Source organism: Lepidochelys olivacea, assembly GCF_965140295.1.
Source record: "Lepidochelys olivacea isolate rLepOli2 genome assembly, chromosome: 6".
In the NCBI taxonomy this organism is placed as follows: domain Eukaryota; kingdom Metazoa; phylum Chordata; order Testudines; family Cheloniidae; genus Lepidochelys; species Lepidochelys olivacea.
In genome coordinates, this window is record NC_140416.1 from 120,128,030 (window position 1) to 120,156,022 (window position 27,993).

Sequence of the window (27,993 nt, forward strand, 5' to 3'; positions counted from 1 at the left end):
CAGTATACTAGTGTCCAGGTTCTGTTAGGGATTTGTAGCAATTCAACTGCTTTATTTTTCCCCTCCAAATGCCTTGTACACTGAACTTTATTTAAGCTCTGTCTTGGGGATGGTCTTTCTTTAATTCAGAGCGGATTATATTTTCTCTTTTTGGTTTAGTTCTTAGTCTTAATGTTTTGTGGAGGAGGAAATGTGCATGGATTTTGACTGAGATTATTACTATGGATCACTATTTGCATGCTGGCTATGACCGTAGCTATGGGCAGGGAGTCGTGCAGTGTCATGTGAAATGGTAAAACTTTTTGTGGCCCTGACTTATGTCCTGTAACCGGAGCAAGGAAATATGCTTTCAAGAATGCCTATAAATAGTGCAACAAAATTGCAGGAAGAGGAGTCTGTCAGACTTTGTTTTGGAAAGGTCACTTGTGTTTGGGTAGTACTGAGTCACTTAACTGGAAAGATTGAGTTAAAGAACTTTAGAGTGATTCTAGATGAATGGCTGGTTTGGAATGGGGAAGCCCTGGTACCTCAAAACATACAGGGATGTAGAGATGAAATTGACAGGTTTCAGAGTAACAGCTGTTTTAGTCTGTATTCGCAAAAAGAAAAGGAGGACTTGTGGCACCTTAGAGACTAACCAATTTATTTGAGCATAAGCTTTCGTGAGCTACAGCTCACTTCATCAGATGCATACTGTGGAAAGCATAGAAGATCTTTTTATACACACAAAGCATGAAAAAAGCATGAGGATGTTCTGGATGCTGTCATGATACCATACAGTACTAGATCAGAAATAAGCCTAGTGCCCAGACATGCTCTGCATTGAGAAGTGTATACAACAGAGCTCACGGTGTCCTATTCTGGCCAGGCATGAATGATGCTGAAGATAAAGTATTAGTGTGAATTCTGCAATCAACTGAAGAACAGAATGGAGAACCACAACTGAAACCAAATGGGATTCCTGATCCAATGCTGGTGCAAATGCAAATCTGCTTGAACTAAATGGGGAAAGTCCAGTTAGTGGACAAGACAAAGGTGGTTCCATTTATTTAAAAAAAAAAATGAATACCGCATCATAAACAGTAGATTGCTTGCTTGTCATGGGATTTTAGATGAGCTGGTCCATAATTAATGACTGACTTATTTTGGCAATTTTATTATATCGGTACAAGTACACCACGTCAAGACTTTACTATGTACGGTCAAATGTGTTACTAGAAAAGTAGTACATATTTCCAACAGCTTGAAACAATAGAACTGTTGGATATAAGAGATCCATGCTGAGCACTAAGACATTTTGCAGTGTAGCAATAGTCTATTAGGGTCAGCAGTTTTTAGTGGCTTTGACCTAAGAGGAAAATACTTTTGCCAATTTCCAATGGGTATCTTGCACTAAAGACATGTAACCCTGCAATCATTGCAAAAGATCTATAAACTAGGAAACTGGAATTGGGATGACCAGATGTCCCAATTTTATAGGGACAGTCCTGATATTTGTGGCTTTGTCTTGTATAGGCACCAATTACCCCCACACACACCTCTGGTCCCGATTTTTCACACTCATCTGGTCATCCTAACTGGAATAGAGGACAAAAGTGCCTAATAGTTAACCCAGTTGTAAGTGCACGAGTTAGATTTCAATCCAATGGCTGGTACGCTTGATGATAAACTGTCTGCATCAAGTACATACAGCAGGGACAGAAGCCATATCAACAAAACTAAAGACATTGGCTGTGTTTTCTTGGGCTATCCAGAAAGCCGTTCCCGGTGCAAGTTATGCAAACTCACTCTGTCTCTTATTTTCCAGCAAATGCAGGCCTTCTTGTGGGGAATCCTAGGGGCCAAAAAAGGCTATTTTTGAAGGAGCTCTTTTGACAAGCAGCTGTGTGATCAGAAAGTTAGGAAGGATAGGTTTATTTACACTATATTTTTCAAATAAAAAGGGGATCCTGTTGTACTTGTAAATGTGGTGGTATTGATCTGTCAGGGGCCAGAGAAATAACTTTTTGTAAGCCTGAGCTATGTTGTGAGTAGGGTTAAGAAATAAAGACCAACTTGTAAGCAGCACTCCTGTGGGTTCTACCTTTATTAAAGGGGCAGTTCCAGAGGCCTAGGGTAGATAGAGTGGTCCTCTTAGTTTTCCCACCCCCAACCTTTGTAACTGGTCATCTTATTTTTAATAAGGAGGTGAGTGTGTGCAACGCAGCAAGGGTGCCTCTGCTACTCCACTTCAAAGAAAATGGAGTATGAAAATCATAAACGTTTATTTAAGGACTCTCCCCTACACTGCCTTAAGCTACACAGTCATATACTAAACTCCTGGGTATAAAACAAGAGAAGTCTGTTACAGGAAAGGATGGGAGGCTACCTAACTTGCAGAACAGTAAACACAGGGCTTCTGTTTTCATGGAGGAGGTGAGGGCATTCTCCAGTTGGTGTGGATACAGATATCTTACACCACTGTTGCCAACCCCACTGTCTTTCAGTGAGTCCCACCATTCAACAACCATGACATTTCAAAAAAACAAATTAGTTTCTCTTTGTCTACCACTGGCACAGCTGTGGGTGTTCATGTTTTCAAGCAAGTCTCCCACAACCAGCATGGCTAACCTGTTCTGTTTCTGAAGGAAACAGATTCTCTGTGTAATCAGAGGCTGGCAGGAGCTGGGGCAGCGATCACCAGAGGTGGCCATACCCAACAGGGCTTTGTCTCCATGCAGGGATCTGGCTTGGCTTAGGCATGTTGTTGCCTAAGCTGCCCCTAGTCAGCCAAGCCTGAGTCCTAACCCATGTGCCCTACAGCCCCCTTTCTCCATCCCCCCTCCCTTCCCTTATGGGGCCCTCTGCTCCAACAATCCTGCCCCACAGGCTCTCTGCCCTCAATTTATTCCTCCCTCAAGCTTGCCGCTCCCACCCCTCGCCCTGCCTGCCTCACTTCCTGTCCCCCACTGCTTGCCCCACTCACCCCTCCCCCACCACTGCTTGCCCCACTCTCACTCCCCCTCCCCCACTGCTTGCCCACTTCCCCTCTCCGTTCCCTCTGCCTGCCTGATTCCTTCTCCCTGTTCCCCCCACCTGCTTGCCCCACTCTCACTCCTCCTCCCCGACTGCTTGCCCTACTCTCCCCTCTCACTCACTCCCCCTCCCCCACTGCTTGCCCCACTCACCCCCCCGCCTGCTTGCCCCACTCTCCCCTCCCTCCCCCTCTCACTCCCCCTCCCCCACTGCTTGTCCTACTCTCCCCTCCCTGCCCCACTCTCCCCCTGCCTGCTTGCCCTACTCCCCCCCTCCCTGCCTCCCTCCCCCTCTCACTCCCCCTCCCCCATTGCTTGCCCTACTCCCCCCCTCCCTGCCTCCCTCCCCCTCTCACTCCCCCTCCCCCACTGCTTGCCCTACTCCCCCCCTCCCTGCCTCCCTCCCCCTCTCACTCCCCCTCCCCCACTGCTTGCCCTACTCCCCCACTGCTTGCCCCACTCCCCCCCTCCCCCACTGCTTGCCCCACTCCCGCTGCCTGCTTGCCCTACTCTCCCCTCCCTGTCTCCCACCCCCACTGCTTGTCCCACTCACCCCCCCCGCCTGCTCGCCCTACTCACCCCTCTCACTCTCCCTCCCCCTCTCACTCCCTCGCCCCGCCTCCGGCCCCGCCCCCTTTTCCCAGCATGCCCGCGGTTGAAAACAAAGTCCCACGTGAGCGGCGGCGCGGCGGGCCCGTCATGGCGTCTCCCAGCGGCTGCTGGCCGCAGCCGGGCTGGCGGGGGCCCGGGGCCGCGGCGGGGGCGCTGGGCGAGGAGGACGCCGAGGGGCTCTACGTGGCGGTGGAGCGGTGCCCGCTGTGCAACACCACCCGCCGCCGCCTCACCTGCGCCAAGTGCGTCCGCGGCGGGGACTTCGTCTTCTTCGACGGGCGCGACTCCGAGAGGTAGCGGCGGGATCGGGGGGCCGGGGGGCCGGGGGTCCTGAGCTCTCGCCGGGGCGATGGACGGGGAGGGGTCCTGAGCTCCCACCCCCCCTCCGGGCCCGGGAGATGGGGGGGGGGTCCTGAGCTCCCACCCCCCCCTCCGGGCCCGGGAGATGGGGGGGGGGTCCTGAGCTCCCACCCCCCCCTCCGGGCCCGGGAGATGGGGGGGGGGTCCTGAGCTCCCACCCCCCCCTCCGGGCCCGGGAGATGGGGGGGGGGGGTCCTGAGCTCCCACCCCCCCCTCCGGGCCCGGGAGATGGGGGGGGGGTCCTGAGCTCCCACCCCCCCCTCCGGGCCCGGGAGATGGGGGGGGGGGTGTCCTGAGCTCCCACCCCCCCCTCCGGGCCCAGGAGATGGGGGGGGGGGTGTCCTGAGCTCCCACCCCCCCCTCCGGGCCCAGGAGATGGGGGGGGGGTGTCCTGAGCTCCCACCCACCCCTCCGGGCCCAGGAGATGGGGGGGGGGGTGTCCTGAGCTCCCACCCCCCCCTCCGGGCCCAGGAGATGGGGGGGGGTGTCCTGAGCTCCCACCCCCCCCTCCGGGCCCAGGAGATGGGGGGGGGTGTCCTGAGCTCCCACCCCCCCCTCCGGGCCCAGGAGATGGGGGGGGGTGTCCTGAGCTCCCACCCCCCCCTCCGGGCCCGGGAGATGGGGGGGGGTCCTGAGCTCCCACCCCCCCTCCGGGCCCGGGAGATGGGGGGGGGTCCTGAGCTCCCAACCCCCCCTCTGGGCCCGGGAGATGGGGAGGCGGGGGGGGGTCCTGAGCTCCCACCCCCCCCCTCCGGGCCCGGGAGATGAGCAGGCGGGGGGGGGTCCTGAGCTCCCAACCCCCCCTCTGGGCCCGGGAGATGGGCAGGCGGGGGGTCTGATCTCCCTCCTGGTCAATAGACAGGGTTGGACGGCATTGAGCTGCTCCTCACCCAGCTGGAAAGATTGGAGGGTCTGGGGGCTCTTCAGCTTCCACGCCAGCTGGGATCTTGAGCTTCCTTCCCCCAACCAGGAGATTGGGGGGGGGGGGGGGTGTAGTGGGAGGGATTGCCAGGAGATGGGGCTGTGTCAGGGGTCTTGCGTTCCCTTCTTCCGCCCGCTGGGGAGATTGTGAAAGGTGTGTCAACACATGCATCCGATAACAAATGACATGACATACCACTGCATAACTAAGACAAATGGAAATATATTTTAAAATATTCAGAGGGGGAAACAAAAGTGTAGTGGCCTATTTAAAATGCACATATGTATGGATTTTCAAAATTCTACAGTAAACTCCTAAAATCAGACACCTTGTTTTGATTGAAAACCTTATATTTATTCCTTTCCATAGAAACAGTTCTGACCTTACATGTTTTAAAATTGTCCGAATATTATATTGTTCACTTAATAAAAAATTCAGACCCAATAGTTCCTTCCTGCTAAGAGCTGGATGGATGGGAAGGTTATTTGAATAAGTATTAAGGCTGCAAACAATGTTCTGGTTTAACTATGCACTTCCATAATATATTTTCAACTATTGGGGCATCTTACCTGCTGCAAGATGACCATCTGAGATTCCCGATAAATAGTCTGCACAGCACTGTCTGTCTCTGGACCTTACTTTGAAGTGCCATCTTCCTCATTCATCTTTGGCCACAATTGTCCCAATTTTTGGCTTATATGTTCTTACCATATTTATAGTCCTTTAGCTGAGGCATCATTAGCAGCTGCTGTGTGTGATTTCTTGAACTATTTTGGGAAGGTCAGGAACAGGTTTGTATGCTTGGGTCTTTACTTTTGGCTGAAAGATACCAAGTACATTTGGTTTAAGACTGGTCAAGGAAATTAGCATCTCTTCTTAGCCAACTGATCTTGAAATCACATTCATGTCACCGCTTGCCACTTCACTCAGGATGTTTTACTGACTTTTTAAGTATAAAAAATGTTCTGTAGATATTGACTCACGCAGATTTGTACTAGTGCATAATCATATGCTGGACCTTTCTTGTAGCTAAAAGTGACCATTTCTCCAATATAACTTAAATGTAGAAAGTCCATTTATGGCCTGGTCTGCAAACTGATCCACTTAATGGAACCTATATGCCACTATATTATAGTCATAATGAATTCTGTGGGGTATGTGTGGGTACAGGAAGCCCCATGTTAACCATATTGCAGGACTGGGGCTTTAGTCTGATCTCTGCTCTTATTAGTGTCATAGAACTACAAATTGACTATATTTTAGCCTTCCCAAAATAAATGGAAACTAACATTTGCTTAAGGCTGTGTTAGGGGTTACCCACAGCTTCTGTGATCATCTCATTTTGATAGTCTGGAACTTAAATGGGCATTTGGGGGCTTCTGTCCTTTTTCTAGCATCAAGAGTTTGACCAAGACCAGGAAACTCAGCTGCAGCCTTTAGTACAGAGTGATTGCTGTCCTTCCATAATTGCTACGGCTTGAGAGGTTTATCGGATACCAGTCTCTTTGGAAGTGGCTATGAAAAAACAAAGGTGTGGGCGCCCTTTTGGATGTTCCAGAGCCAATGCTTTGATGAAAAGCCCAGCTGTCCTTTCCATTCCCATGTGATATGATGGGTGCTGAGATTTCTGTCATAATGCTCTCTCTGGATCTTACTTGGAAGTTCCATCTTCCTTATTCATCTTTGGTGAGAAAGAGGCTTATAAATTTGAGCTATGTCCTTCCAACTGCTGGAAGTGAGGAGGAGTTTTGTCTCCTCTCTCGCTGCCTTCTGTTTGCATCAGTAGAGAGGTCTCCACTCCTCTACTCCTCTAGCAGCCTCTGTTTTGGGGGCTGTCTTCCCCTCTGAATACCCCCAGTTTCTGTGTCTGTGTCTGTGGCTGCTTGTAGCTTTACCAGGCACCAGCATGACTCTTGAGTTTCACTGCTGTGCACAAGGTTCTGAGTGGCAGCTGTCCTTTAGATAAATCCAGTCTGTTTACACAAACACTGAGTTCACAATCCAGTATTGTGTAGCCATAGGCCACAATACAACAGCTTCTTTTTAATCCACTACCTAGAATTAATGTGAATTCATCTCTGTAGCAGGAGACTGAATAGTATGAACGTAACTTAATAATTCTTGTGTTTCTTGTCATTCTTTTTTATTGTAAGATTAGCAGGACACCATCAACTGCAAAAAATCACTTTTCTGTCTGAAAAGTTGTACCTACTGTTGTTACAAGTAACACGTAAGGTGACTAACTGAAATCTTCTAGAAAAGTAGTCTTTATTTTAGTTTCCGAAATTGAGAGCATTTTGTGGATCGTTTCTTTCATTGTTTCCTCTTTTCAGTTTTTGCTGTTTGTGTGAGTCTTTCACACAGCAATGGGATGAGGAGAGAAGGATTTCTAAAAATGTGATCACCATAAATTGGCAGATACACTCCGGAGCAGTGCAGTCATTGGAAGTACTTTTAACTTGGTTTTTTTTAATTGACTAGATTTCAAGTTGTGTCCCTTTTTTAGCGTGACCAGATGTCCCAATTTTATCATGACAGTCCCAATACTTGGAGCTTTTTTTCTATAGGCGCCTGTTGCCCCCCACCTCCTGTTCTGATCTTTCACACTTGCTATCTGGTCACCATAGCCTTTATTATTATTAGTTATTAATTTATCTGTATGGCAGTAGTGCCTAGATTAGTTTAGTGCCAGCAATTTGTTCACTGCCATACAAGACACACAGCTGGCCCTTGCCTTGATCCTCCTATCAGTCCTATGCATGACCTGGGTAATTCAACTTCAAGATTACCCATGTAACGAGAGAGAGAGAGAGAGAGAGAGGAGAAGTGTACCTCATACGAGATCCAGACCTGCTTTTAGTGAAGTTGGTGACACTTATTCTTTTCAACTGGAGTAGGATTGGTCCCACTGTTTGTACTGATTAAACACATCAGTGCGGGATTTTGGGGGGGGGAAGGGCTGGAGGGGTAGAAGTTAAAAATAAATGTATCACTATTCATTCCAGACTGGAATTTTTATTATTAGTTTTCTTGTACTCTAGAGTATTTAGCATTATAAGCTATTAGTCACTTTTCATATTCCAGCACTGAGCTTCATATCATTTTTAGACTGCTTAGTGCTGGAGAATATTATACACTAATTGTTTAAACTATAATAGGATTGAAGTTGTTCATATGTCTGGCAAAAATTACATATAATGGTAGCTCACACTGGAGGATAATGCTTATCCTTGATAGGAACTGTCATACCTAATTTTGAGTGTGAGACTAAAGCTCTGTTTAGGTTAATTACTAAAGTGCAATTATAATTAAGACTGATGTGTCCGGAAGTCCTCCAGTAATATAAACACCAACATCCTTCTTTCCATTATTCATATAGGGCATCTTGGCATGTTTGAAATCCATGCCAACATCCTTACATTTGAGCATGGATGATTAATTTTTCTGGAAGTTAACCAGACCTGTCAATCAGAAAACTTTGCAATGCTGTTTCCACATGACAAACGCCACAGCCAAGCATTAACTTGGGTGTCTTAAGCAAGTACACTTTCTGTAAGTCCTGGTTTATGGTAAAGGCTATGTTTTAGTCACGGGTATGTTTAGTAAAAGTCCTGGACAGATCACAGACAGTAAACAAAAATTCACGGCCTGTGACCTGTCCATCACCTCTACTATATACAAGTACGCCTGCAGGTGGAGGCAGCACCAGAGCTGAGAGGGAGGGACATGTCACTGCTTTCGGGGAGCCTCCCAAGGTAAGCGCCAATCAGAGCCCCCACCCTCACACCCTCGCCCAAACCCCTAGCCCTGAGCCCCCTCCCACACGCCCCCAAATTCCTGCTGGGGTGGCCCGAGACTGCCCCAGCAGGGGCCAGTGCGACTGGCCCAGGGGCTGCTCAAGCTCCTCAGGCAGCCCCCTGGCCAGCCGCACCGGCCGCTGCAGAAATCACGGAGGTCCTGGGAAGTCTCAGAATCCATGACCTCCGTGACAAACTCACTGCCTTATTTATGGTGACATACAGTGCATGTTTGGAATTAATGAGTGTTTGTCAAGTGCTGTCCCTGTGGGTGCTCCACTCCAGGTGACGGTGTGTCCCAGCGCCGTTGTTCGGAGATCTTGCGTAGCAGTGCCTGGTCCGGACGCACGCGCTCTGTTCCATGGTTAGAAGGAGGAAACTCAAGTAGATGGGCAATTCTTCCATCCTGGTCTGGCAGTCAATATTCATACTGGACTTGTATTCAAAATACTGTTCCTTTCATCAGTTGACAAGTCAAGCAACTGACTGTTGTTTTGGAAACTGAATGATCATTGCTTTCTGGCAAAAGAGACCTTTCATTTTACACTATTTGACACCATTACTATTTGCCAGCCTAGAATGCTTGTTTGCCAGTTTGTCAAATAATCTATCTTTACCTGACTTGGAAAGAATAAGGGCAATGTTTGTTTGTTTTTTTAAAAAAAATTCTCTTATGACAGTGATGCTGCAGGTATTCATTTGCTATTTCCTGGAAACTTACAGGCTCTGGTCGAAAATACAAAAACTGAAATGTAATGAAAATTTGCAATTACATTTTTGACTGGGACAAAAAAAGCTTTTTCCTTTTCTCACATTAAATATGGACTTGGTAGGTATAGTCTTCCTCCAGGATGCATGCAACAAGAGGAGAGTACATTTCCCAGGAGTTGAGGTAAAGGTAAAGAACTAAATTTTGTCCACCTCAGAAGTTAGTGGTATAATTAAGGAATTCAGTAAGTGTAAAAAGTATATTAATTATTTATTTAATACTTTAGGCCCCAATCCTGTAAACCTGCACATCCTTAACTTTACACATTTCAGTGGGACTACTTGCACACACAAAGTTAAGTATATATGTGTGTGCATATAGGATCAGGGCCTGTCATAGCTGTGGGTGCCAATCAGGGTCAGAGTGTTATTGTGCTAGGCACCATACAAATACAAACAAAAATATCTTCCTTGCCCTGAAGAAAAGTGACATGAAGAGGGATACAATCAGATGTACACAATATTCATAAAATGTGTAGGTTTTTAGTATAACAAATGGATACAATGACAGCTATCTCTATCAATTCCCACTTTTGTCATTGCTGTTGAGCACTTACCAGTTAATAAGTAAAAACAACAAAGAGTCCTTGTGGCACCTTAGAGACTAACAAATTTATTTGGGCCTATGCTTTCGTGGGCTAGAACCCACTTCATCAGATGCGTGGAGTGGAAAATACAGGAGCAGGTATAAATACATGAAAAGATGTGAGTTGCCTTACCAAGTGTGAGGTCAGTGATCTTTTCCAGTTGTTTCTTTCTAATGATTGCTGACGCTAGAGAAATAATTCAGAGGAACTTATACTTAGAGAGACGTGTCTGTTGGTACTTGAAGCTAGAGAAACCTTCATTTGCTTATAGATTTGGTGTACAACTTTATATATTCTACATCGTCTCAGTTATATGTAATAGGAATATCTATAACTGTTCATTCAAAGTTACACTTGTTTCCTTTTAAACTAAAATGGTGTGTGTGTTATATATTTTAATATATATTAAAATTAGGAACTTTGTGTTTTGAAGAAACCTGCTAAATAAATCTGTGTGAGCTCCTTGACACTACTGATGGAGTGTGTGTGGTAGTCTACAATTTTTGCTGCCTTACATTTTGTTCATTCCCCTCCTATTTTTAGTTCCCCTCTGAAGTAAGTTCCAAATACATAACAATTTGTCTTCATTTTCCTGAAAGTGAAACACATGATGCTTGCAATTAGTTTTGTCAGATTTCCAGCACTGTTTTCCTTTTTTCCATCACCTGTTAATTTAGTTATAAAAATACAGAATTGCCATAAGCCCTCTGTGCATGATTGCTGGGCAGTGTGTCCTTGGGCAAAGTTACATTTGGTTATAGCCAAAAGTCAGAGTTACAGTAAGCCTGTATATTTCTCCAGGGTAAACATAAATCTAGTCCAATGCCCCTTGTGTAATTTTTCATGATCTCTAGTAGATTGGGAATGTTCCGAAAGGATGAATGTGCTGAGTTTTGCAGGTTGAATGCCAGTTATACCACATTCCTCAAACTCATGATCTGCCTCTAGCTTCCGTAGCACTCCTGTATTTTTCTTAGAGAATAACACATATTTGTTTGACTAAAAATATTTCTGGTGCCATTTTACTGTGTGAGTCTGTCAGCAGGAATGCTGAATAAACTCTGTCTAAACCCACAGTTACACTATATCCGTGAGCTCTCAACTCTCAGCATTTTAAAGAAAGCCTTACACCGTTCCATTGTCTCAAATCAAATCCACGTCGTCAGGCAAAGAGACATCCGAACATTCGAACCTGTGAAGGATTAACTTGCCCTTGGTCTTTGATCCTTTGGGTGCTTAGCCTACATTTAGATCAGGGCAGCACTGTGAAGCGTAGTTGAGGTTTGTCACAGGCTTGGAAACCTGACTACAATACTGGAAACAGTAACCATGATTTTTTTTTTCAACTCTCAAACTAATAAAAAGTTGCTGGTAAGGAGACCACTGCTTTTCTACTATAAATCCATGGCTCCCAAACTGTGGTCTGTGGGCCACAGAAAGCTGGCTGGATGCATGGTACTGGCTCCTCTATTTGTTCCAAGAATCCTCTGCAGGTGTCCAGATTCTTCAGTGTAAAGACGAGCAAGAAGGCCTCTTGAGCCAGCTGGCTGTGAGAGGGTGGCATCTTAGTCTTCTGATTGGGGATAGGGCTATGGAGGGGCAGGAGGGGAAACAGGAACCTCCCTCAGATCTTGATACTTCAGTAAGAATGAAAGTGCCAGCCACCAGCAGGAGAAGAATATCTAAGGGAGAAAGGAATGAGGCAATCAGGTATAGTATATCAGGAGGAGGCTGGACATGGCGTCCAGAGGAGAAAGGAGCTAAGTGACGGGGTGAGAGAAGGAGAGGAGGCCGAGGCAAGTGATAAGCTTGCTTTAAAGACAATAAACTACACCAAGAGTTTAGTAATATTACTTTTCCCTGCATGTGTTAGCTGAAGTTGCCAGAGGAATGTAATACCATCATGAGTGGGAGGGAAGGAGCGGGGGCCTGGGCCACATATATCTATTAAGAGGATGTCCTTGCAGTGCAAAAGTTTGACTCCCTAAAATAAATGAGTGGGGAGGGAGGGGAATGTGGGACTTTGAATAAGGTGGAAAAATTGCAGTTCTGCACCTTCCTGATGAAAACTTTTGATCCTCTATGGAATTATCTTTGGATTGGAATGTTAGCGTATGGCGCCCAGTTGAGATGTGGGGCAGGATGGGTACAATGCCAAAGCAGATACCTGGGAATAAGTCCAGTATCTGCACACGGACAGAATACTAGAGAGTAACCCTCCTAGTTATTTCTCTTGCTACTCCCCTGTTAACTGTTGCTTCTGTGTCTTCACGGTTGTTGTAGGCATAAGGTATGAACATTTGCTTTTCAAATATAGCCTTTTAATATCAGAATAGACTTGCTTAACTAATTCACTAAAGCTGTATGAAATGGTACGCTTTAAGTTCAGAATTTCAGAAAGACTTTTTGAGTTCCATTTATATCTTAAATGACTGGAGAGTTTTTGAAATTTGTATGCCTTTTTTTGTTTTTGTTTTGTTTTGTTTTTAAACAAAACTTATTGCTGAGTTGTAAACCTTTGAGAATAGTTGTAATTAAGGATAATGCTGACAGGGCTTGATGGAAAACTAGCAGATGTTTCTGCAGTGTATGGGTTCTGTTATATTACAGTGTGTCCTAGGATATGTAGATATGTCTACACTGCAATCACTGGGTGTGACTGCAGCTCGTGTAGACCTACCCAAGCAAGCTTTAACCTAGCTAGCTGGCATACTGAAGCACTTGCTTCAGAGCGGGTTGTAAAATCCTGTCCGGAAACCTGGGTAATAATGTGGGCTAGCCCTGCAAGAAATTACCCAGAGTTCCAGGCGAGCTAGTACAATCCATGCTGAAGCACATGCTGCTGCAGCTTCGCTGCTGCAGTACCCTGGCTAGTCAGATTAAACCTAGCTCCGGTATGTCTACACAAGCTGCAGTTGCATCTCTTGATTGCAGAGTAGACCTACTCTTCGAATTCTGTAAGGTTTCACATGAGCCATGACTTCCTGAGATTAAGACAAACAATGGGGATTTAGATGCTTTTAAACTTCAGGGCTCTTTTATTAATGTTTCAGATACTTTGCATTATCTCATTGTATAAAATACTTTGTTCGTAACATCAATAAACATATAATCTATTCTCTTGCAGGTTTTTAGACAAGAAAGAGAGGTTAAAGCATCTCAAAACCAAACAGAGTGAATTCCAAAACCAGTAAGTTATACTTTAGTTCTTGGTAGTGTTGTCATTGGTTGATTACAACAATTTTAGATAAAACATTCTCTCTAACCTCTTGTATTTGTCACATGTAATCCTGATTGTCAGCTAATCTTCAGTTATGATCTTTTTCCCGTAGTGTTTTAAAGGCTATGGAAGGGAAAAGGATAACTGATCAGCTGGTGAGTTATTTGAAGTCTTCATAGTTTTCAAACTCTTTGTATTCCTAGATCTTTCAGATTATTGTTTCATTTTAACTTGGAGATGATGTACTGTCTGCCTGAAAAACATGATCCCAGCAAAACTTAAATTGATTTTGGAGGCACAGAATTTTCAAAGCTACCAGTATTCATCATTTCTGGTTATGTATTTAGTCAGTATCCCTTTGATTTTGCCTGACTTCACTGTAGGAAGCTTCTGTTTGCTTACGGCGTTCTTCTGTATAGAGATGAGACTATTTGAAATTCTTGGGATCTGACTTTGTTAAAAATATCCCAGTACTTCTGAGTTATAGCTGTCGGTGTTGTTAATTTCGAGTTGATGGATTAAATTTCGTTTTTGTCATGCAATCACTGCATGTTCTTTTTCAGAGATGGAAAATAATGTCTTGCAAGATGAGGATTGAGCAGCTGAAACAAACCATTTGCAAAGAGAATGATGAAATGACAAGAAGTAAGTAGTGTCTCTGTATCTGCCAATTGTAATACCTGTATTGCTTTGAAGAGAGAGCATCAACCCATGTAATATTGAGTTTTAGCTTAAAAGAAAAAAGTGCATTGCCAAACCCTCCCCTCTTAAACCTGATGTATGATCTTATTTGGGAGATAAATACAGGAAGGTCTATTGGAAGTGGAGATAGTGAGTGATCTTTGTTAATCACTTTTAAGTTTGGGTTTTAATTAAAGTAGATATGTATTATTCAGCTGAGTAGATGTTAAAATCCTTCTGGGACAGCTTGAATGGAGTAAATGTTTAGCAACCTATTCCGTCTTTCAGCTGTATCTCCAAGAATGACTGATTCCAGAGCTTGGTACTCCTGACGATTGCCACTTTGATAAAGAGTATCAAACAGCTCATGAGCTGCTCTAAATTTCATGTAGTTCTCAGTGAACGTTAGCCCACATCAGGTGCCTGATTTGGAGGCAAATCCTGAAGTTCTTACTTGGGTGGCACGCCTCTCACTGGAGTCAAAGGGGATTTTGCCAGAGTAAAAGCTGTGCTTTAGCCTTCTGTGTCTTTCATTTTAATGATTTGACATAGATGGGAGATTTGCAGTGTTTCAGGAGACAGCGTGAAACGCTGTTTACATTTGAGTGCTCAGCTCAGTTTTAGTCTGCTCGAGGCTTCTCTAAATGTCTAGCTCAGAGATTGTGCTCAGAATTAAAAAAACGTATTCGCATAGTCACTGCTGTACTAACATACTCTCATTTGCATAGTCACCCCTACGTTAGTAACTTGAAACCTATTCTTGCACGCAGATCCCAGAGGATCTCATTCAGGGGGCTATTAATGAAATCTAGCACCTATCTTGGAATCCCTCCCAGATGGAAGAGAGTCCTCACAGCCTCTTTAGGAATTTGAAGTAGTTTTGACCTTGGAACATGAAATTCTTCAAGTTTTCAGAAATGAACATTAATTTTCAGAGATGCTGAGCATCTGTCTCTCCCGTTGACAGTGATAGACTGGGGTGATCAGCCCCTCTGAAAATCAGGCCCTAAGCTTTTAAAATATCTGCGGGGACCGGAGGTCAGGATGGCAAGTGTCCTGGGAGGCTCAAATACCTGACACGTGTTCTATGGGACAGTTACTAGTGTGACTGTGTTTACATTGGTCAGGCAGGGTAAACATGGGACGTCATGCTAGTCTGACATAATCTGGGGGACACTTTTTAATGATTGTATAAACCTGGCTCAGGAGGTGTCAGATATTTGCTAATAGCCGTTGTGGATAGGCCGTGTGTCATTGTGGGTAATCTCATCACACCATCTGCTCCATAAACTTATCAAGCTCAGTCAGATACTCCCCTTAAGTCATTATTGCTGGTAATTTTAACAACTTTTGAACTTGTTTCAACGTTGGAATGGTACATCCCCCTCCTTCTCTCTTTCACATGCCACTATTGGCTCTAGTGGTGCAAGACAAAGGCAGAACCTGTAACAGGCAAATAGCTCTCAAAATGCAGTGCACGTATGTAAAAGTGGAATTTTTTCTCCATCTGTGTGGTTTTCGTTAATTATTTAAAAGGTATGTTTGAGAGGTCGGGTCTAAATTGTTATTAGAGGTTGTGTTGATGGCATGAGAATGTTTGGAGGGAACTGTCTGATTGGTGGTGAATCCAGATTTTCTGCGCTGCTGGAGCAAAAAGTCCGTTTTCCCACAGTTCAGTCAAAAGTCCATTTTTCACCATTTTGTAAAGCTGAAAGCACTCCAGGCTGGATGTGAAAGTGAAGATTAATTCCATAGTTTCCACAAATTGGACTCATTGCTTGTTTTGTGCTCTGATTTTCTGTAGGTCAGCCGTTCGAATGGTCTGTTCCGATATTTTCTTGATGATCTTTCTAACACACAGAGTTTTTTAAATAATACGAGGCAGCTAATTTCAGTAATAAACACCATAGGGAGTCTGTCCCTTTTCACACAGAATTATCACTCCAGGATCTTCTGTGCTTCACAAGCAACATAAATGATAATAAAATGTCAGGACTCAGTCCTGACCAAACAACTATCTTGCGCCAGGATAGCATTCCCCAAGAAACCTAAGAAATGTCTCCAAAATTATTCAAATTACTAAAAAATGAAACCTGGTTGATGATGTTGCTAATGAGACCATAGACAATGAAATTCATTGTCATCTGAGGGCTATTGTTTAAATTAGCTTGCTAAAGGAAAAGCCTTTAATATTTAAGACATGTCTGAGAAGCCTCTTCTTTAAAGATCTTGATAATCATCACTAAGTCTCCATCACCATATGTTTGTGAAAGCTCTTTTCTGCAGTGAATTATTTTGTTAACAGGTGTTCATGAAACCAAGTTTCTGAGGCTTGGTGTGTCTGATTCACACGCTGAATACAGGTAGCTATAGTAATTGAGGATGCTAGCATGTTATAGTTTGTTTGACAGTATAAGGTATTGTTCAGTGCTATCCTTTGCGGTAATAAAAGGCTTGTTGTGTTGGGATCCACATGCCCTGAGCGAGCATACGCCCTGTGACAAGTCAAAGAATAGGTACCAATGCAAAGATGGATGGCACAAACTCTAAACAAAGATGTGATCCACACTCATTTTGCAAAAAGAACAGGAGTGCTTGTGGCACCTTACAGACTAACAAATTTATTAGAGCATAAGCTTTCGTGAGCTACAGCCCACTTCATCGGATGCATAGAATGGAACATATAGTAAGATATATATACACACACACACATACAGATAAGTTGGAAGTTACCATACAAACTGTGAGAGGCTAATTAGTTAAGATGAGCTATTATAAGCAGGAGAAAAAAAACTTTTGTAGTGATAATCAAGATGGCCCATATAGACAGTTGACAAGAAGGTGTGAGGATACTTAACTTAGGGAAATAGATTAAATATGTGTAATGACCCAGCCACTCCCAGTCTCTATTCAAACCCAAGTTAATGGTATCTAGTTTGCATATTAATTCAAGCTCAGCAGTTTCTCGTTGGTGTCTATTTTTGAAGCTTTTCTGTTGCAAAATTGCCACCCTTAAATCTTTTACTGAGTGGCCAGAGTGGCTGAAGTGTTCTCCTTCCGGTTTTTGAATGTTATGATTCCTGATGTCAGATTTGTGTCCATTTATTCTTTTGCATAGAGACTGCGTCATGCTAATTTCTACATTTAATCTACATAAGTAGAAGTGTTTATACCAGCTAGTTAGTTAAATTGGGAGAGCATGACATTCCTGCTCAAAGTCCAGAAAATATTTGGACAGAAGGTATAGAAGAAGCTCAGTGTCAATTTCAATCTGTTGTTTATAGACATTCAGAAAAGTTGTACCACTGACAGGTTGTACCACTTAGCAGGGGGGAACTGTTAAAGAATTTGAAAAATAAGCTGTCAGTATCTGGTTTTCTATAAATATCAGGAAGGGATGACGGGTTGGATCACAGAAACCCCCTGGGAACTGCCACCTGATGTGCCAAGTCTACGTCTGCCCCTGAGTTCCTGCCCTGGCAGCTTAAGACTTCGGTGCCCTGCCTGGTTTGAGCCAGACCCGCTAGCCTGCTGCAAACCCAGACCCAGGTCTGAACCACGTCCCCAAACAACTCTAGGCTTAACTGAAAGCAGCTTACAGAAGTGTTCCTGTCCTTGACACTCAGGTGCCCAACTCCCAATGGGATCCAAACCCTGAATAAATCCGTTTTACCCTGTATGAACCTTATACAGGGTACACTCATAAATTGTTCGCCCTCTATAACACTGATAGAGAGAGATGCACAGCTGTTTGTGTCCCTGTCCCCCCGTCCCCCCCAGGTATTAATACATACTCTGGGTTAATTAATAAGTAAAAAGTGATTTTATTAAATACAGAAAGTAGGATTTAAGTGGTTCCAAGTAGTAACCGACAAAGCAAAGTGAATTACCAAGCAAAATAAAATAAAACATGCAAGTCTATGTCTAATCAAACTGAATACAGATAAAAACCTCACCAGTTCCAGTAAGCTCTCTTTTACAGACTGATCTCCTTCTAGTCTGGGTCCAGCAAGCACTCACACCCCCTGTAGTTACTGTCCTTTGTTCCAGTTTCTTTCAGGTATCCTTGGGGGTGGAGAGGCTATCTCCTTAGCCAGCTGAAGACAAAATGGAGGGGTCCCCCCCCCCCCCCCCGTGCTTAAATAAACTTTGTCTTGTGGGTGGAGACCCCCTCTGCTCTCCTATGCAAAGTCCAGCTCCAGGATGGAGTTCTGGAGTCACCTGGGCAAGTCATATGTCCATGCATGACTCACGGTTTTTACAGGCAGAAGCCATTGCCCACATGGTATCTTGAATGTCTCCAGAAAGACTTCTTATGTGGAATGGAGTATTTCAAGATACATTGTTCCTTAAGTGCTTCTTGATTGGGCACTTAACTTTGTGAATTCCTTTCTCCAGGAACTGACCAAATGCTCTACTAAGGTTATTTAGAAATCAAGGCAGTACACGGCCAATATTCATAACTTCGAATACAAAAATGATACGTGCGTACAAATAGGATTAATAGATTCAGTAGATCATAACCTTTACATAAATATGTTACATGGCATATGTAGCATAGAACATATTCCAGTTATGTCATATATATTCATAAGCATATTTCCATAAAGCCTTATGGGGGGCACCGTCACAGGATCCCCTTGCCCCTGTGTATTCTTGGGGGTTTTGGGACATTGGATGGTGTAGACCAGTGCTCTAAGGTAACACCAAGCACACACATTCTCATGTGCTTGGCTGGCTGGTTCTTGCTCACATGCCCAAGGTCTAACTGATCATCATATGTAGGCCCAGGAAGGAATTTTCCCCCCAGCTGAGATTGGCAGTGACTTTAGGAATTTTTCTCCTTCCTCTGCAGCATGGAGCATGGGTCACTTGCTGGGATTATCTGGGTGTATCTCACTTAATTCCTTGCAGGATCTGCAGACACTGGTGCACCTCAGTCCCTCCTATTCTTTGCCTGTGACAAATAATAGTTCAGTCTCGGAAGGGCTATAATATTTTGGTGTAATTTCGGTTAGTGTACTGTTGCTGGGTGGTGTTGGTGGCCTGTGATCTACAGGAAGTCAGACAAGATGATTGGGTGGCACCTTCTGGCCTTAAACTCTATGACTCGCCCTCCATGTGAGCTACATTACATCATTCATTTTCCAAGGATAACACCTGCTGTTATTCTCATAGGCTCAGAGGGGCTTCTCAGAATTAAAGATGAGAACCAGAAGCTTTACCGCAGGGCTCAGAGGCATCAGGAGAAGAAAGAGAAGATCCAGAGACATAACCGCAAGCTCGGAGACCTGGTGGAGAAAAAGAATTACGATTTGAGAAGCCAACACGAACACTTGGCAAATCTTCGACGGTCACATATCCTGGAGCTAACGTCTGTCATTTTTCCCATTGAGGAAGTGAAGACTGGCATGAGGTATGGAATACAGAAATTTTTTTTAGGACAGAAAACTGAACACGAGTTGATAGATTTGCTTTCTAAGTATTTGTCTGTATCTTGTGGCATAATCAAGCAAACTGGCATACTGGGGACTGTGACCGGGGTCCTAGGGGGGAGCCAGCTGTGGTCACTCAATTAGGGTGAACTGCAGAGAAATGGGGTAGACAATCCCCATAAAGCTAGTGAATATTCCGATACCTAGATTTACCAAGCCAGCATAAAACAGCTTCATTACCTCACTGGCTACTCAGAAGTCCAGACAACACAGTTCCCTTAAAAAGAAAAGGAGTACTTGTGGCACCTTAGAGACTAACCAATTTATTTGAGCATGAGCTTTCGTGAGCTACAGCTCACTTCATCGGATGCATCCGATGAAGTGAGCTGTAGCTCACGAAAGCTCATGCTCAAATAAATTGGTTAGTCTCTAAGGTGCCACAAGTACTCCTTTTCTTTTTGCGAATACAGACTAACACGGCTGTTACTCTGGAACCAGTTCCCTTAAAGTGATCCAGCCTCAGGCCTCCATCCAGGTACCCATGTCAAATTTGATGAAAATTTCTGTAAATCTTATTTCATCATATAAAAGAAAAGGTTCCACCAATCCCAAAGGATCGGACACGTCACCTCCCCGGTTAATGAATGTTTCAGATCTTACCCAAATACACGCTACTGCCAATTCCTATTAACTAAACTAAAATTTATTAAAAAACAAAAGAGAGAGAATCTGGTTAAAAGATCAATATACAGACAGACATGAGTTCAGTTCACTGAGGTGCAGATTCATAGCAGAGATGGTGAGCTTCGTAGTTGCAAAAAGTTCCTTTAGCATTCAGTTCATAGGTCATAGTCCAATGTCCAAATCTCATATTCAGGGCGTATCAGCACAACTGGGACCTCAGTCTTGCGACTCAAACTTCCCCCGATGAAGTCTAAGCAGATCTGAGATGACAGAATCAGGACCCAAGGATCTTTTATACAATTTCAAGTCTTTTTTGACAAGTTGGAATTCCTCAGGGAACAAAAGTTAATTAGGTCCGTCACCGGTACTTAGCTATACGAATTAACATAAGACCATTTGCTCGTTCCTCCACCATTCACAGTACATTTCAAAGAGAGATGAATACTGAGATATTCCGTGTTTACAATTCATTTACATGATAGGATGTTCTTTTGACCTCTGAATTATCAGAATACAGCATAGACTGGGGACTGTTGATTACATTGTCCATCCTACTCATACATATGTAAATATACAAAAACACAAACATTATCTCCCCACATGTCTTTTGAGGGTTATTTATTTTGCAGGATGTTTAACCCTTTCTAGCCATGCGTCACAGGGACATAAATAGTAAGTGGATTGTACACTTAATTTTAACACTGTTTTCTAACATTACATTCTAAACCTTTCTTTTCCAAAACAACTTATTATATATTTCAGTACTTGTCCAGTTATGAACCTTTTGCCCCTTAGTAAGAAGTCATCATGTAGGCCCCAATTCAGCAAGGTATTTAAGCATGTGCCCAAAGGACATGAATAGTTCCACTGAAATCAGTGAGAGGACTCATGTAGTTGGTCCGGCATGTATTTAAGTGACATGCTGAACTAGAGTCGTGGGCTGGGCTGGGGAATCCCCTGTACAGCCTTTGCAAAGCTAGCCGCTTCAAGTTCACATATTCACCCAAAGAGTTTGACTGCGTTTGTTACAGTGGATACGTTGAACAAAATACGGAAAGTTGAAACTATGTAAAAGGAAACTTTATAGACCCATCAAATAAAACATATACTGGAAGATTTAAATAAACAAAAAACTGGGACTGTTGATCAGAAGATGCAAAGAACAGTTATCCTGGGAGCAGAGATTTTTGCAGGTTATTGTTTCAGGAATTTTGCTGTCCTTTATATGTGATTAAATGGCTGCCAAACCCATTGCCTGTATTAAAGAGCTCTAAAAACCCTGGGTAACAATGTGTTTTTTTCAGAGACCCTGCAGATGTTTCTTCTGAGAGTGACAATGCCATGACCTCTAGCACTGTGAGCAAGCTTGCAGAAGCCAGGAGAACTACGTATCTCTCTGGGAGATGGGTGTGTGATGACCACAATGGGGACACCAGCATCAGCATTGCAGGGCCTTGGATAAGTCTTCCTAATAATGGAGACTATTCAGCTTATTACAACTGGGTGGAAGAGAAAAAAACTACACAAGGACCAGGTAAGAAGCAAAGTTTTATTGACTTTCTCCGTGATCTGGCTCAGTCTGTAGAACTGTAAGTTGTGCGGCCAGCAGAAGGCACTTCAGGACTGAGACCTCCCCAGATGGTTTTGTGCAGCTTTGTAGCTGCAAATGAGCCATTTCACCATAGTCCTAAGGAGATGAAGGATTGCTCATCAAGGGATCAAATCTTTGTAATTCTCTTCTGGTGGGGAGACGCTAGTGAGATATATAATACAGAAGTGTAGTAGAAGAAAAAAAATGTCAGTTGTTGTTAACATGGTTTACATGCTGTAAAGCAAATGTAACAAATATTCCAAGAATTACTGTTTTCTACTAACTTCTCCCAGCCTTGTTGTGACTGAGTATTGGATTCCCAAGGTTCTGAATATTGATAAATGATGCTGTCTTGGGTCTGTTTCATTAACAGATCAACCTGGATATGATTAAAGCCATAATGGAATGATTTCTTTATATCTTTTAGATATGGAGCATAATAATCCTGCCTATACCATCAGTGCTGCATTGTGCTATGCAACTCAACTCGTTAACATTTTGTCTCATATACTTGATGTAAATCTTCCCAAGAAGTTGTGTAACAGGCAAGTGGTTCCACATTTTTAAGAAGCTGAATGACAGACCAATTTTGAGCTGACTTTAGTTCGCTCTTGTTCTGTGAGCATAACCTACAAGAAGCTGTTACCTGGGCTGGCTGGTTTGTAATGGCTTTACGTTTTTGTGCAACTTACTTGTCTTTGGGAGGGCAAATAGGGGCTTGAAGTCCAGTTAATATGTTTTTGAGAGCCCAGAGTTTTCAGCATAGGTCAGATTTGTTGTTTTTCACTGCAAACATTCAGTGACCTCAATTTAGGAACGCAGTATGACCTAGGATTAATAGAGCGCCTCTCATCCTAAAGGAACCCACAGAGCTTCAGTTCTGTGGCCCAGTTCGACAACTTAGTCATGTGACACAGTACTAGTCATGTTGAGAAAGGGCTGAAGTGTGGAGCTCTATAATACGCACTGGGCCACTACAGTGCAGCCATCTCTGGGGTGAGGAGCCAAACCAGTGGGAAGCACTGTGCAAACTCCAAATTTTTTCAGAAGTGCCATTGAGTCTTTAACGTCTGTGCAGAGCAGATGGGCTCCATATCCACCAGGCTGTATGGAGCTCAGTTTATCTACCTAGGTTGGGGATGGCTCTGTCAACCCTGCAGAGGTCTGAACCAAAAGCTACAGAGACTTTTTCAGTATTTAAAGCTAGAAGTTTAGACTGCTAAGAGAAACTCTCTGGCCCTAATGGCCTTTCTGTGCTCCTAACTTACTTCTATTGAAGCTAATGGCATTATTCATGGGAATAAGATGGGCAGAATCTGGCCCCAAATGGGTGTTGTCTGGTAAAAATTAGTGAGCTTGCAAGGTGAGGATATGTGTTCTCACAAATGCTCTAGACACTGGTGCTATGATGGATTTAAACAAATGTTTAACATGGGGGTGTTTATCTGTAAGCATATGGTGATAAGCCAACAGAGTGCTCTGAAATAAAGATCAAGTTACTGGCTCAAGACAGTATCAACAGCTTTTCTCTGTGTGTGTGTGTGTGTGTGTTTGTGTTTCTTTTTTTAACAGCGAGTTCTGTAGCGAGAACCTCAGCAGGCGGAAGTTTACTCGGGCAGTGAAGAAGCTGAATGCCAATATCCTTTATCTTTGTTTTTCTCAGGTCTGGTGAATACATATTTAGATTCTTTGAACATATTTTAAAATAACTGAAGTTATAAGGATCCTCCAGTAACTACTATTTTTCCTCTTTCTCCATTTTTCTAGCATGTAAATTTAGATTTATTGCATCCACTACATACACTCAGGAACCTGATGTACCTGGTCAGTCCAGACACTGAAAACTTGGGCAGGTAAATAGATGGAACGTTTGTGTCTTGTCTCCATAATGTAGAATTTATTTTTAAATTCTAAAGGTTTAACTTATCGTCATGGTTAGTATCGCTATGAGGGGCTGATCCTGCTTCACTGCAGCTGTGGAAGGTGCTGACCCAGCAAACCAGAGGGGTTCCTTTGTGGCAATCAAGATGGTTCCAGTGTGGAAATGGGGGAGGATAGCATTTGGGGACCTGTATGTCAGAGAATTCTGTCCATCTTTTAAAAAAGATGTTGTAGAATTGGAGAGAGTGCAGAAAAGAGCGAAAAAATTATCTGAAGGCTTTAGAAAATGCCTTACAATGAGAGACATAAAGAGATCAATCTGTTTAGCTTATCAAAAAAAAAAAGATCAAGAGGTGTAACCTTGCTGATGAGCCATGTGGGAGTCAACATGCTTCCACATGATGATGGAATTTGTATTTTTTTTTTTTTCAGTTTGGGTTTCTAAAAATCCAGGAAATTTATATTTAAAAGAAACTACATTAAAAGAACATTAAGGTTGTGAAGACTTAAAATTTGGAAATGCCAGGGTTAAGGGTACCTGTGCTGTTCGATGCCCTGTGCACACCAGGAAGGAGATAGGAGTTAGAGGGCCATTCCTGGTCTTCTCAGGTCAAGATGGGGGCAGAAAATCAACCCATGCATCTTGCGTGGCATCACGGAACAATACAATCAGACTGAGCAAATACATTTACAAGTACGGGCTCCTGAGTTCCACCTATGTGTTTGTCCTGGATCTTGTACATGGTGGAGATCTACAGTGGGTAATTTCATATTGGACACATCCTAGTATATTGAATTTTATACTGAGCTAGCTTTAAAAATTAAAAAACCAGCAGTTCTGTAGCAGTCAGAGATTTCCACCATCATGGCTGTCAGTGAATAATTTCTCTGCGGCTTTTTTAATATTTCAAAGTCCAAAGCAGAGCACTGTTAGAAATTCCTCCCTCTTCGTTGCTCTGTAGACCAAAACTTCAATATCACTCACCATTTCCTCAGCATATGCTGTCATCACTGAGTATTTCTCTCAGCCAACTAATAGAGACATGGTAACCACGTAATATAGCTGATTTACACTCTTACTTGGCCTTCATCTGCTTCCCAATGTACCCAAGGTGTAGTTTCTCTGCTGTTTTCCACTGTGGGGGCTGATGGGATTGTGTCGATGTGTTCACAGGTCTGGGCCATTTGAAATAAGTGCTGATCTCGAAGACTCCATGGAGTTTGTGGATCCCGGTGCTGCTGGTGAAACGGATGAGAGTGGAGACGAGCACGTCAGCGATGAAGAGACTGACCTAGGGACGGACTGGGAGAATCTGCCAAGCCCTAGATTTTGCGACATCCCCTCTCAGCCGGTAGAGATGTTACAGAGTCAGAGCACGCAGGCCTCCCCGCCGATCGCCAGCAGCAGTGCAGGTGGAATGATCTCTTCTGCTGCAGCCTCCGTGACGTCCTGGTTCAAGGCATACACTGGACACCGTTAATGAGCACGTGGGAAGGATCATAGGCCTTGCGGAAGGAATCCCTCCCCCGCCAATGCTGTAGTAACCCTTACATGTTGAGTTAAGTAGTGCCTGGAATGCAAGAGGTCAGACTTTAATTTTGTAAACCGGAAGAACCTTTTTATTTACTCAAGATGACTGTGACGGTGACGTTTTGTAAATTAGCTAGACCTACGCTTCTGACTTATTCCATAAGGGCACTTGCTGTCTCTGAATTCTGTCTGCATTGTTGAATAGTGAAGAAAAAGGGCCCTGCAGTAGTGTCCAGATTTTTACTTCCTGGAGGAGGAAGTTTGGAATACTCGGATCAGGGGCAAGGATGGGGAGAAAGCTGCTAATAATTCAGACTTGACAGTGGTGCAAACACACACGATTCACATTTGGTTAAACTCCCTACAGAGTTTTGTTCGTGTGTGTTTAGCTCTGGGTCACATAATGCATAGAAAACTTACAGCACAACTGTACATTTCGAAATCATTGTTTGTTCATTCAGGATATGAACATTTTTAATGTGGTTTTTCATCTTTGTTGCCATATTTTTAAGAGAAAGCAGCATGGATGGTGACTTACGACGCTGATTGCTTTTTTAAAAATGGGGTTCTGGGTTACGCTCTTGGGGTAGAAAACTGGTTCATTTCATGCTGTTTTCATGAGCAGGTTGCCTAAAAGTTTCATGTTGTCCTGTTCAAAGCACCCTGGGTTTTTACTATTAACACCCCCGCACCAAAGAAACACTGGACGTTCTCTTAACTGGACCCACATTCGCCAATACAGAAGGATGACATTGCTGCAATAATATCCATCCATTACATCTCTATGGTCTCCGTTTTCACTTCAAGCGAGTTTAATGAAGTTGTGTGTTCTCCACACTACATGCATTTGAAAAGCTGTTTTATTTTGTGTTTATAGTGGGGGGGAGGGTTTCTTGCTCACTAAATACTGAGAAGTCCATTTCACTGCAGAAATGCTCATGGCGCAGTCAGCCTGTCTGAAAAACCCCGGAAGATGTGGTGCGGGCAGACGCTTTCATTAGCAAGCGCCCCCCTGCAGCCTCCTGCCTTGCAGATGCGTATTACTTTGCTTACAAATGTTTTTCTCAGTGAGGCTTCAGAAACACGTGATTTACATTTTATCCAGCTGAGCTGATTTTACTTCATCATGGGGTAAATGGCATAAACACATGTCCCCCTCCCACTCCCCTCAAATAGAAGATCTCAGCCATTCTACCTTATTGTTCTCTTATGGTGACACGTCTGTTCCTGTACAAACAGGTGGTGGTAGATTGCAATGAGCTAATGCTTATGTGGGATTACTTCGTCATCTCTGGGTGCGTGTGCACTTGTCAGATATTGGCTCTGGGGCTTGCTCACCTCACTCTTCCTTTCCCTCTGTAGTGATTTTTCTTCTAACTAGAAGAATGAGGCGTATGACTTCCTGAGTGCTGGCTCACATAACTTCAGCAAGGAGTGCTGGAAGAAGGGCAACTTGTAATACTTCTCTGCCCCCGAGTCCAGGCAGATTTACACACAGTGACGGGCTTTTTTTAGTGAAGCGCACCAATCACAAGCTCTTCTCTCTCCCTTTTCCCTCTTTTGTATGGCAGCTTTTTCTACGTGGCCTCAGGAGTGAGGCTGTGACAAGGAAGCCTTCGGAGATAGGGGTTTCCTTTAATTTTTTCTTATTTTCTGACTTTGGGGGATTTTTTTTTTTTTTAAACCAAAGACCCTTAAATCTGTAATGTTGGAACGTAAACTTTTAGATGGGATTTCCCTCTATCCATACAACTGCTTTAGTTGAATCCCAAGACTGGGGTTCATTCTGGGAAAGGGAACGGTTGAGTTAATAGGAGAATCGTCAAGAATCCTGGTCTAATATAGTCTGAATTAAGACTGCCAGGTCCCTAGAGACTCCTACTGAGGATAAGACTGGAACTCTGTCCAAGGCTGGGGGAAGCTAGGATTCCGTTACTGTGTTAAGTAAAGGCACTTTACTAGTTGCAGCTGATCAGATCCCTTGGTGTGTGTGAGCAACCAGCACGTGCTCACAAGTACTGTATTTTGGGCTCTTCGTGTCACCTCTGATATTACTCGGTTCTCCATTTATTTTGCACTGGACCCTACCATGTAAATATCCTTTTACGTACACATTTCTACCCCTGTTTTATGTGCTACTTATTACAACTTTTTTCATATAAACGCAAGAACCATCATTTAGTTTTATACACTAAAATTAATTAGGTACTTCACAAAAAATCTTTAAGCCATAGACCATCATAAACATCATGTTTTCCGTATTTTGAAATAATTTCTTTGCAAACATGTCATTTCACTCAACGTGCGCAGAGGCACCAAAAGATTGTTGCAATGAGATGGGACATAATATCTTTTCAAGAAATGCTTTTGTAACAGAATACAGAATTTTTTTCTTAAAAAAAAAAAAAGAAAAAAAAGTGGTTTGCACGTGTGTAGTGACGGGAGTGGGATGGTTTGTGTCCAAACCTTGAGTGCACTTGACTGGATTAGTTTATAGATTTTGTTTGTTTTTCCCAGGGGTTGTGAGGGGGAAAACCCCCTTCAATTATGCATATTCTATTTGAAGGCAGCCAATGGAGAATTTATTAAATGATTTATGGTACCATGAATGCAGGAATTTCCACTTAGGCCATGATTTTTGAAAGCAACTAGTGATCTTAAGTGCCCAACCCAAGATTTTCAGGGACAGGGCTGAGAACCCATCAGCTGAAAAACAGGCCCCTTTCAGGTGTCTCAAACTGGGCATCTAAAAATCACTAGTCATTTTTGAAAAGCTGTGCCTTCCTCTGCAGCTTCCAAACTGGTGTAACGAAACACAAATGTTTTATCTAAATTTTATTATATTACTGCAATAAATCTTTAATGGTAATTTTCCAAAGGTGTATTTTTAAAGAAAAAAAATGATCATGT

The 27,993-nt window shown here is 43.6% G+C and overlaps 1 protein-coding gene across 1 annotated transcript; it reads left to right on the forward strand.

The window, feature by feature from the left end:
* Nucleotides 1-3,659: 3,659 nt before the first annotated feature.
* On the forward strand, nucleotides 3,660-27,952 carry ATG14 (autophagy related 14; the record flags this gene model as incomplete). The annotated part of the gene is made up of 10 exons (XM_084631533.1): nucleotides 3,660-3,919; nucleotides 13,188-13,250; nucleotides 13,393-13,435; nucleotides 13,844-13,925; nucleotides 19,140-19,377; nucleotides 21,385-21,614; nucleotides 22,099-22,220; nucleotides 23,248-23,334; nucleotides 23,439-23,524; nucleotides 24,727-27,952. 10 exons carry the CDS (start codon nucleotides 3,660-3,662, stop codon nucleotides 25,031-25,033), a joined length of 1,518 nt encoding a protein of 505 aa, XP_084487659.1. The 3' UTR covers nucleotides 25,034-27,952.
* Nucleotides 27,953-27,993: the final 41 nt, after the last annotated feature.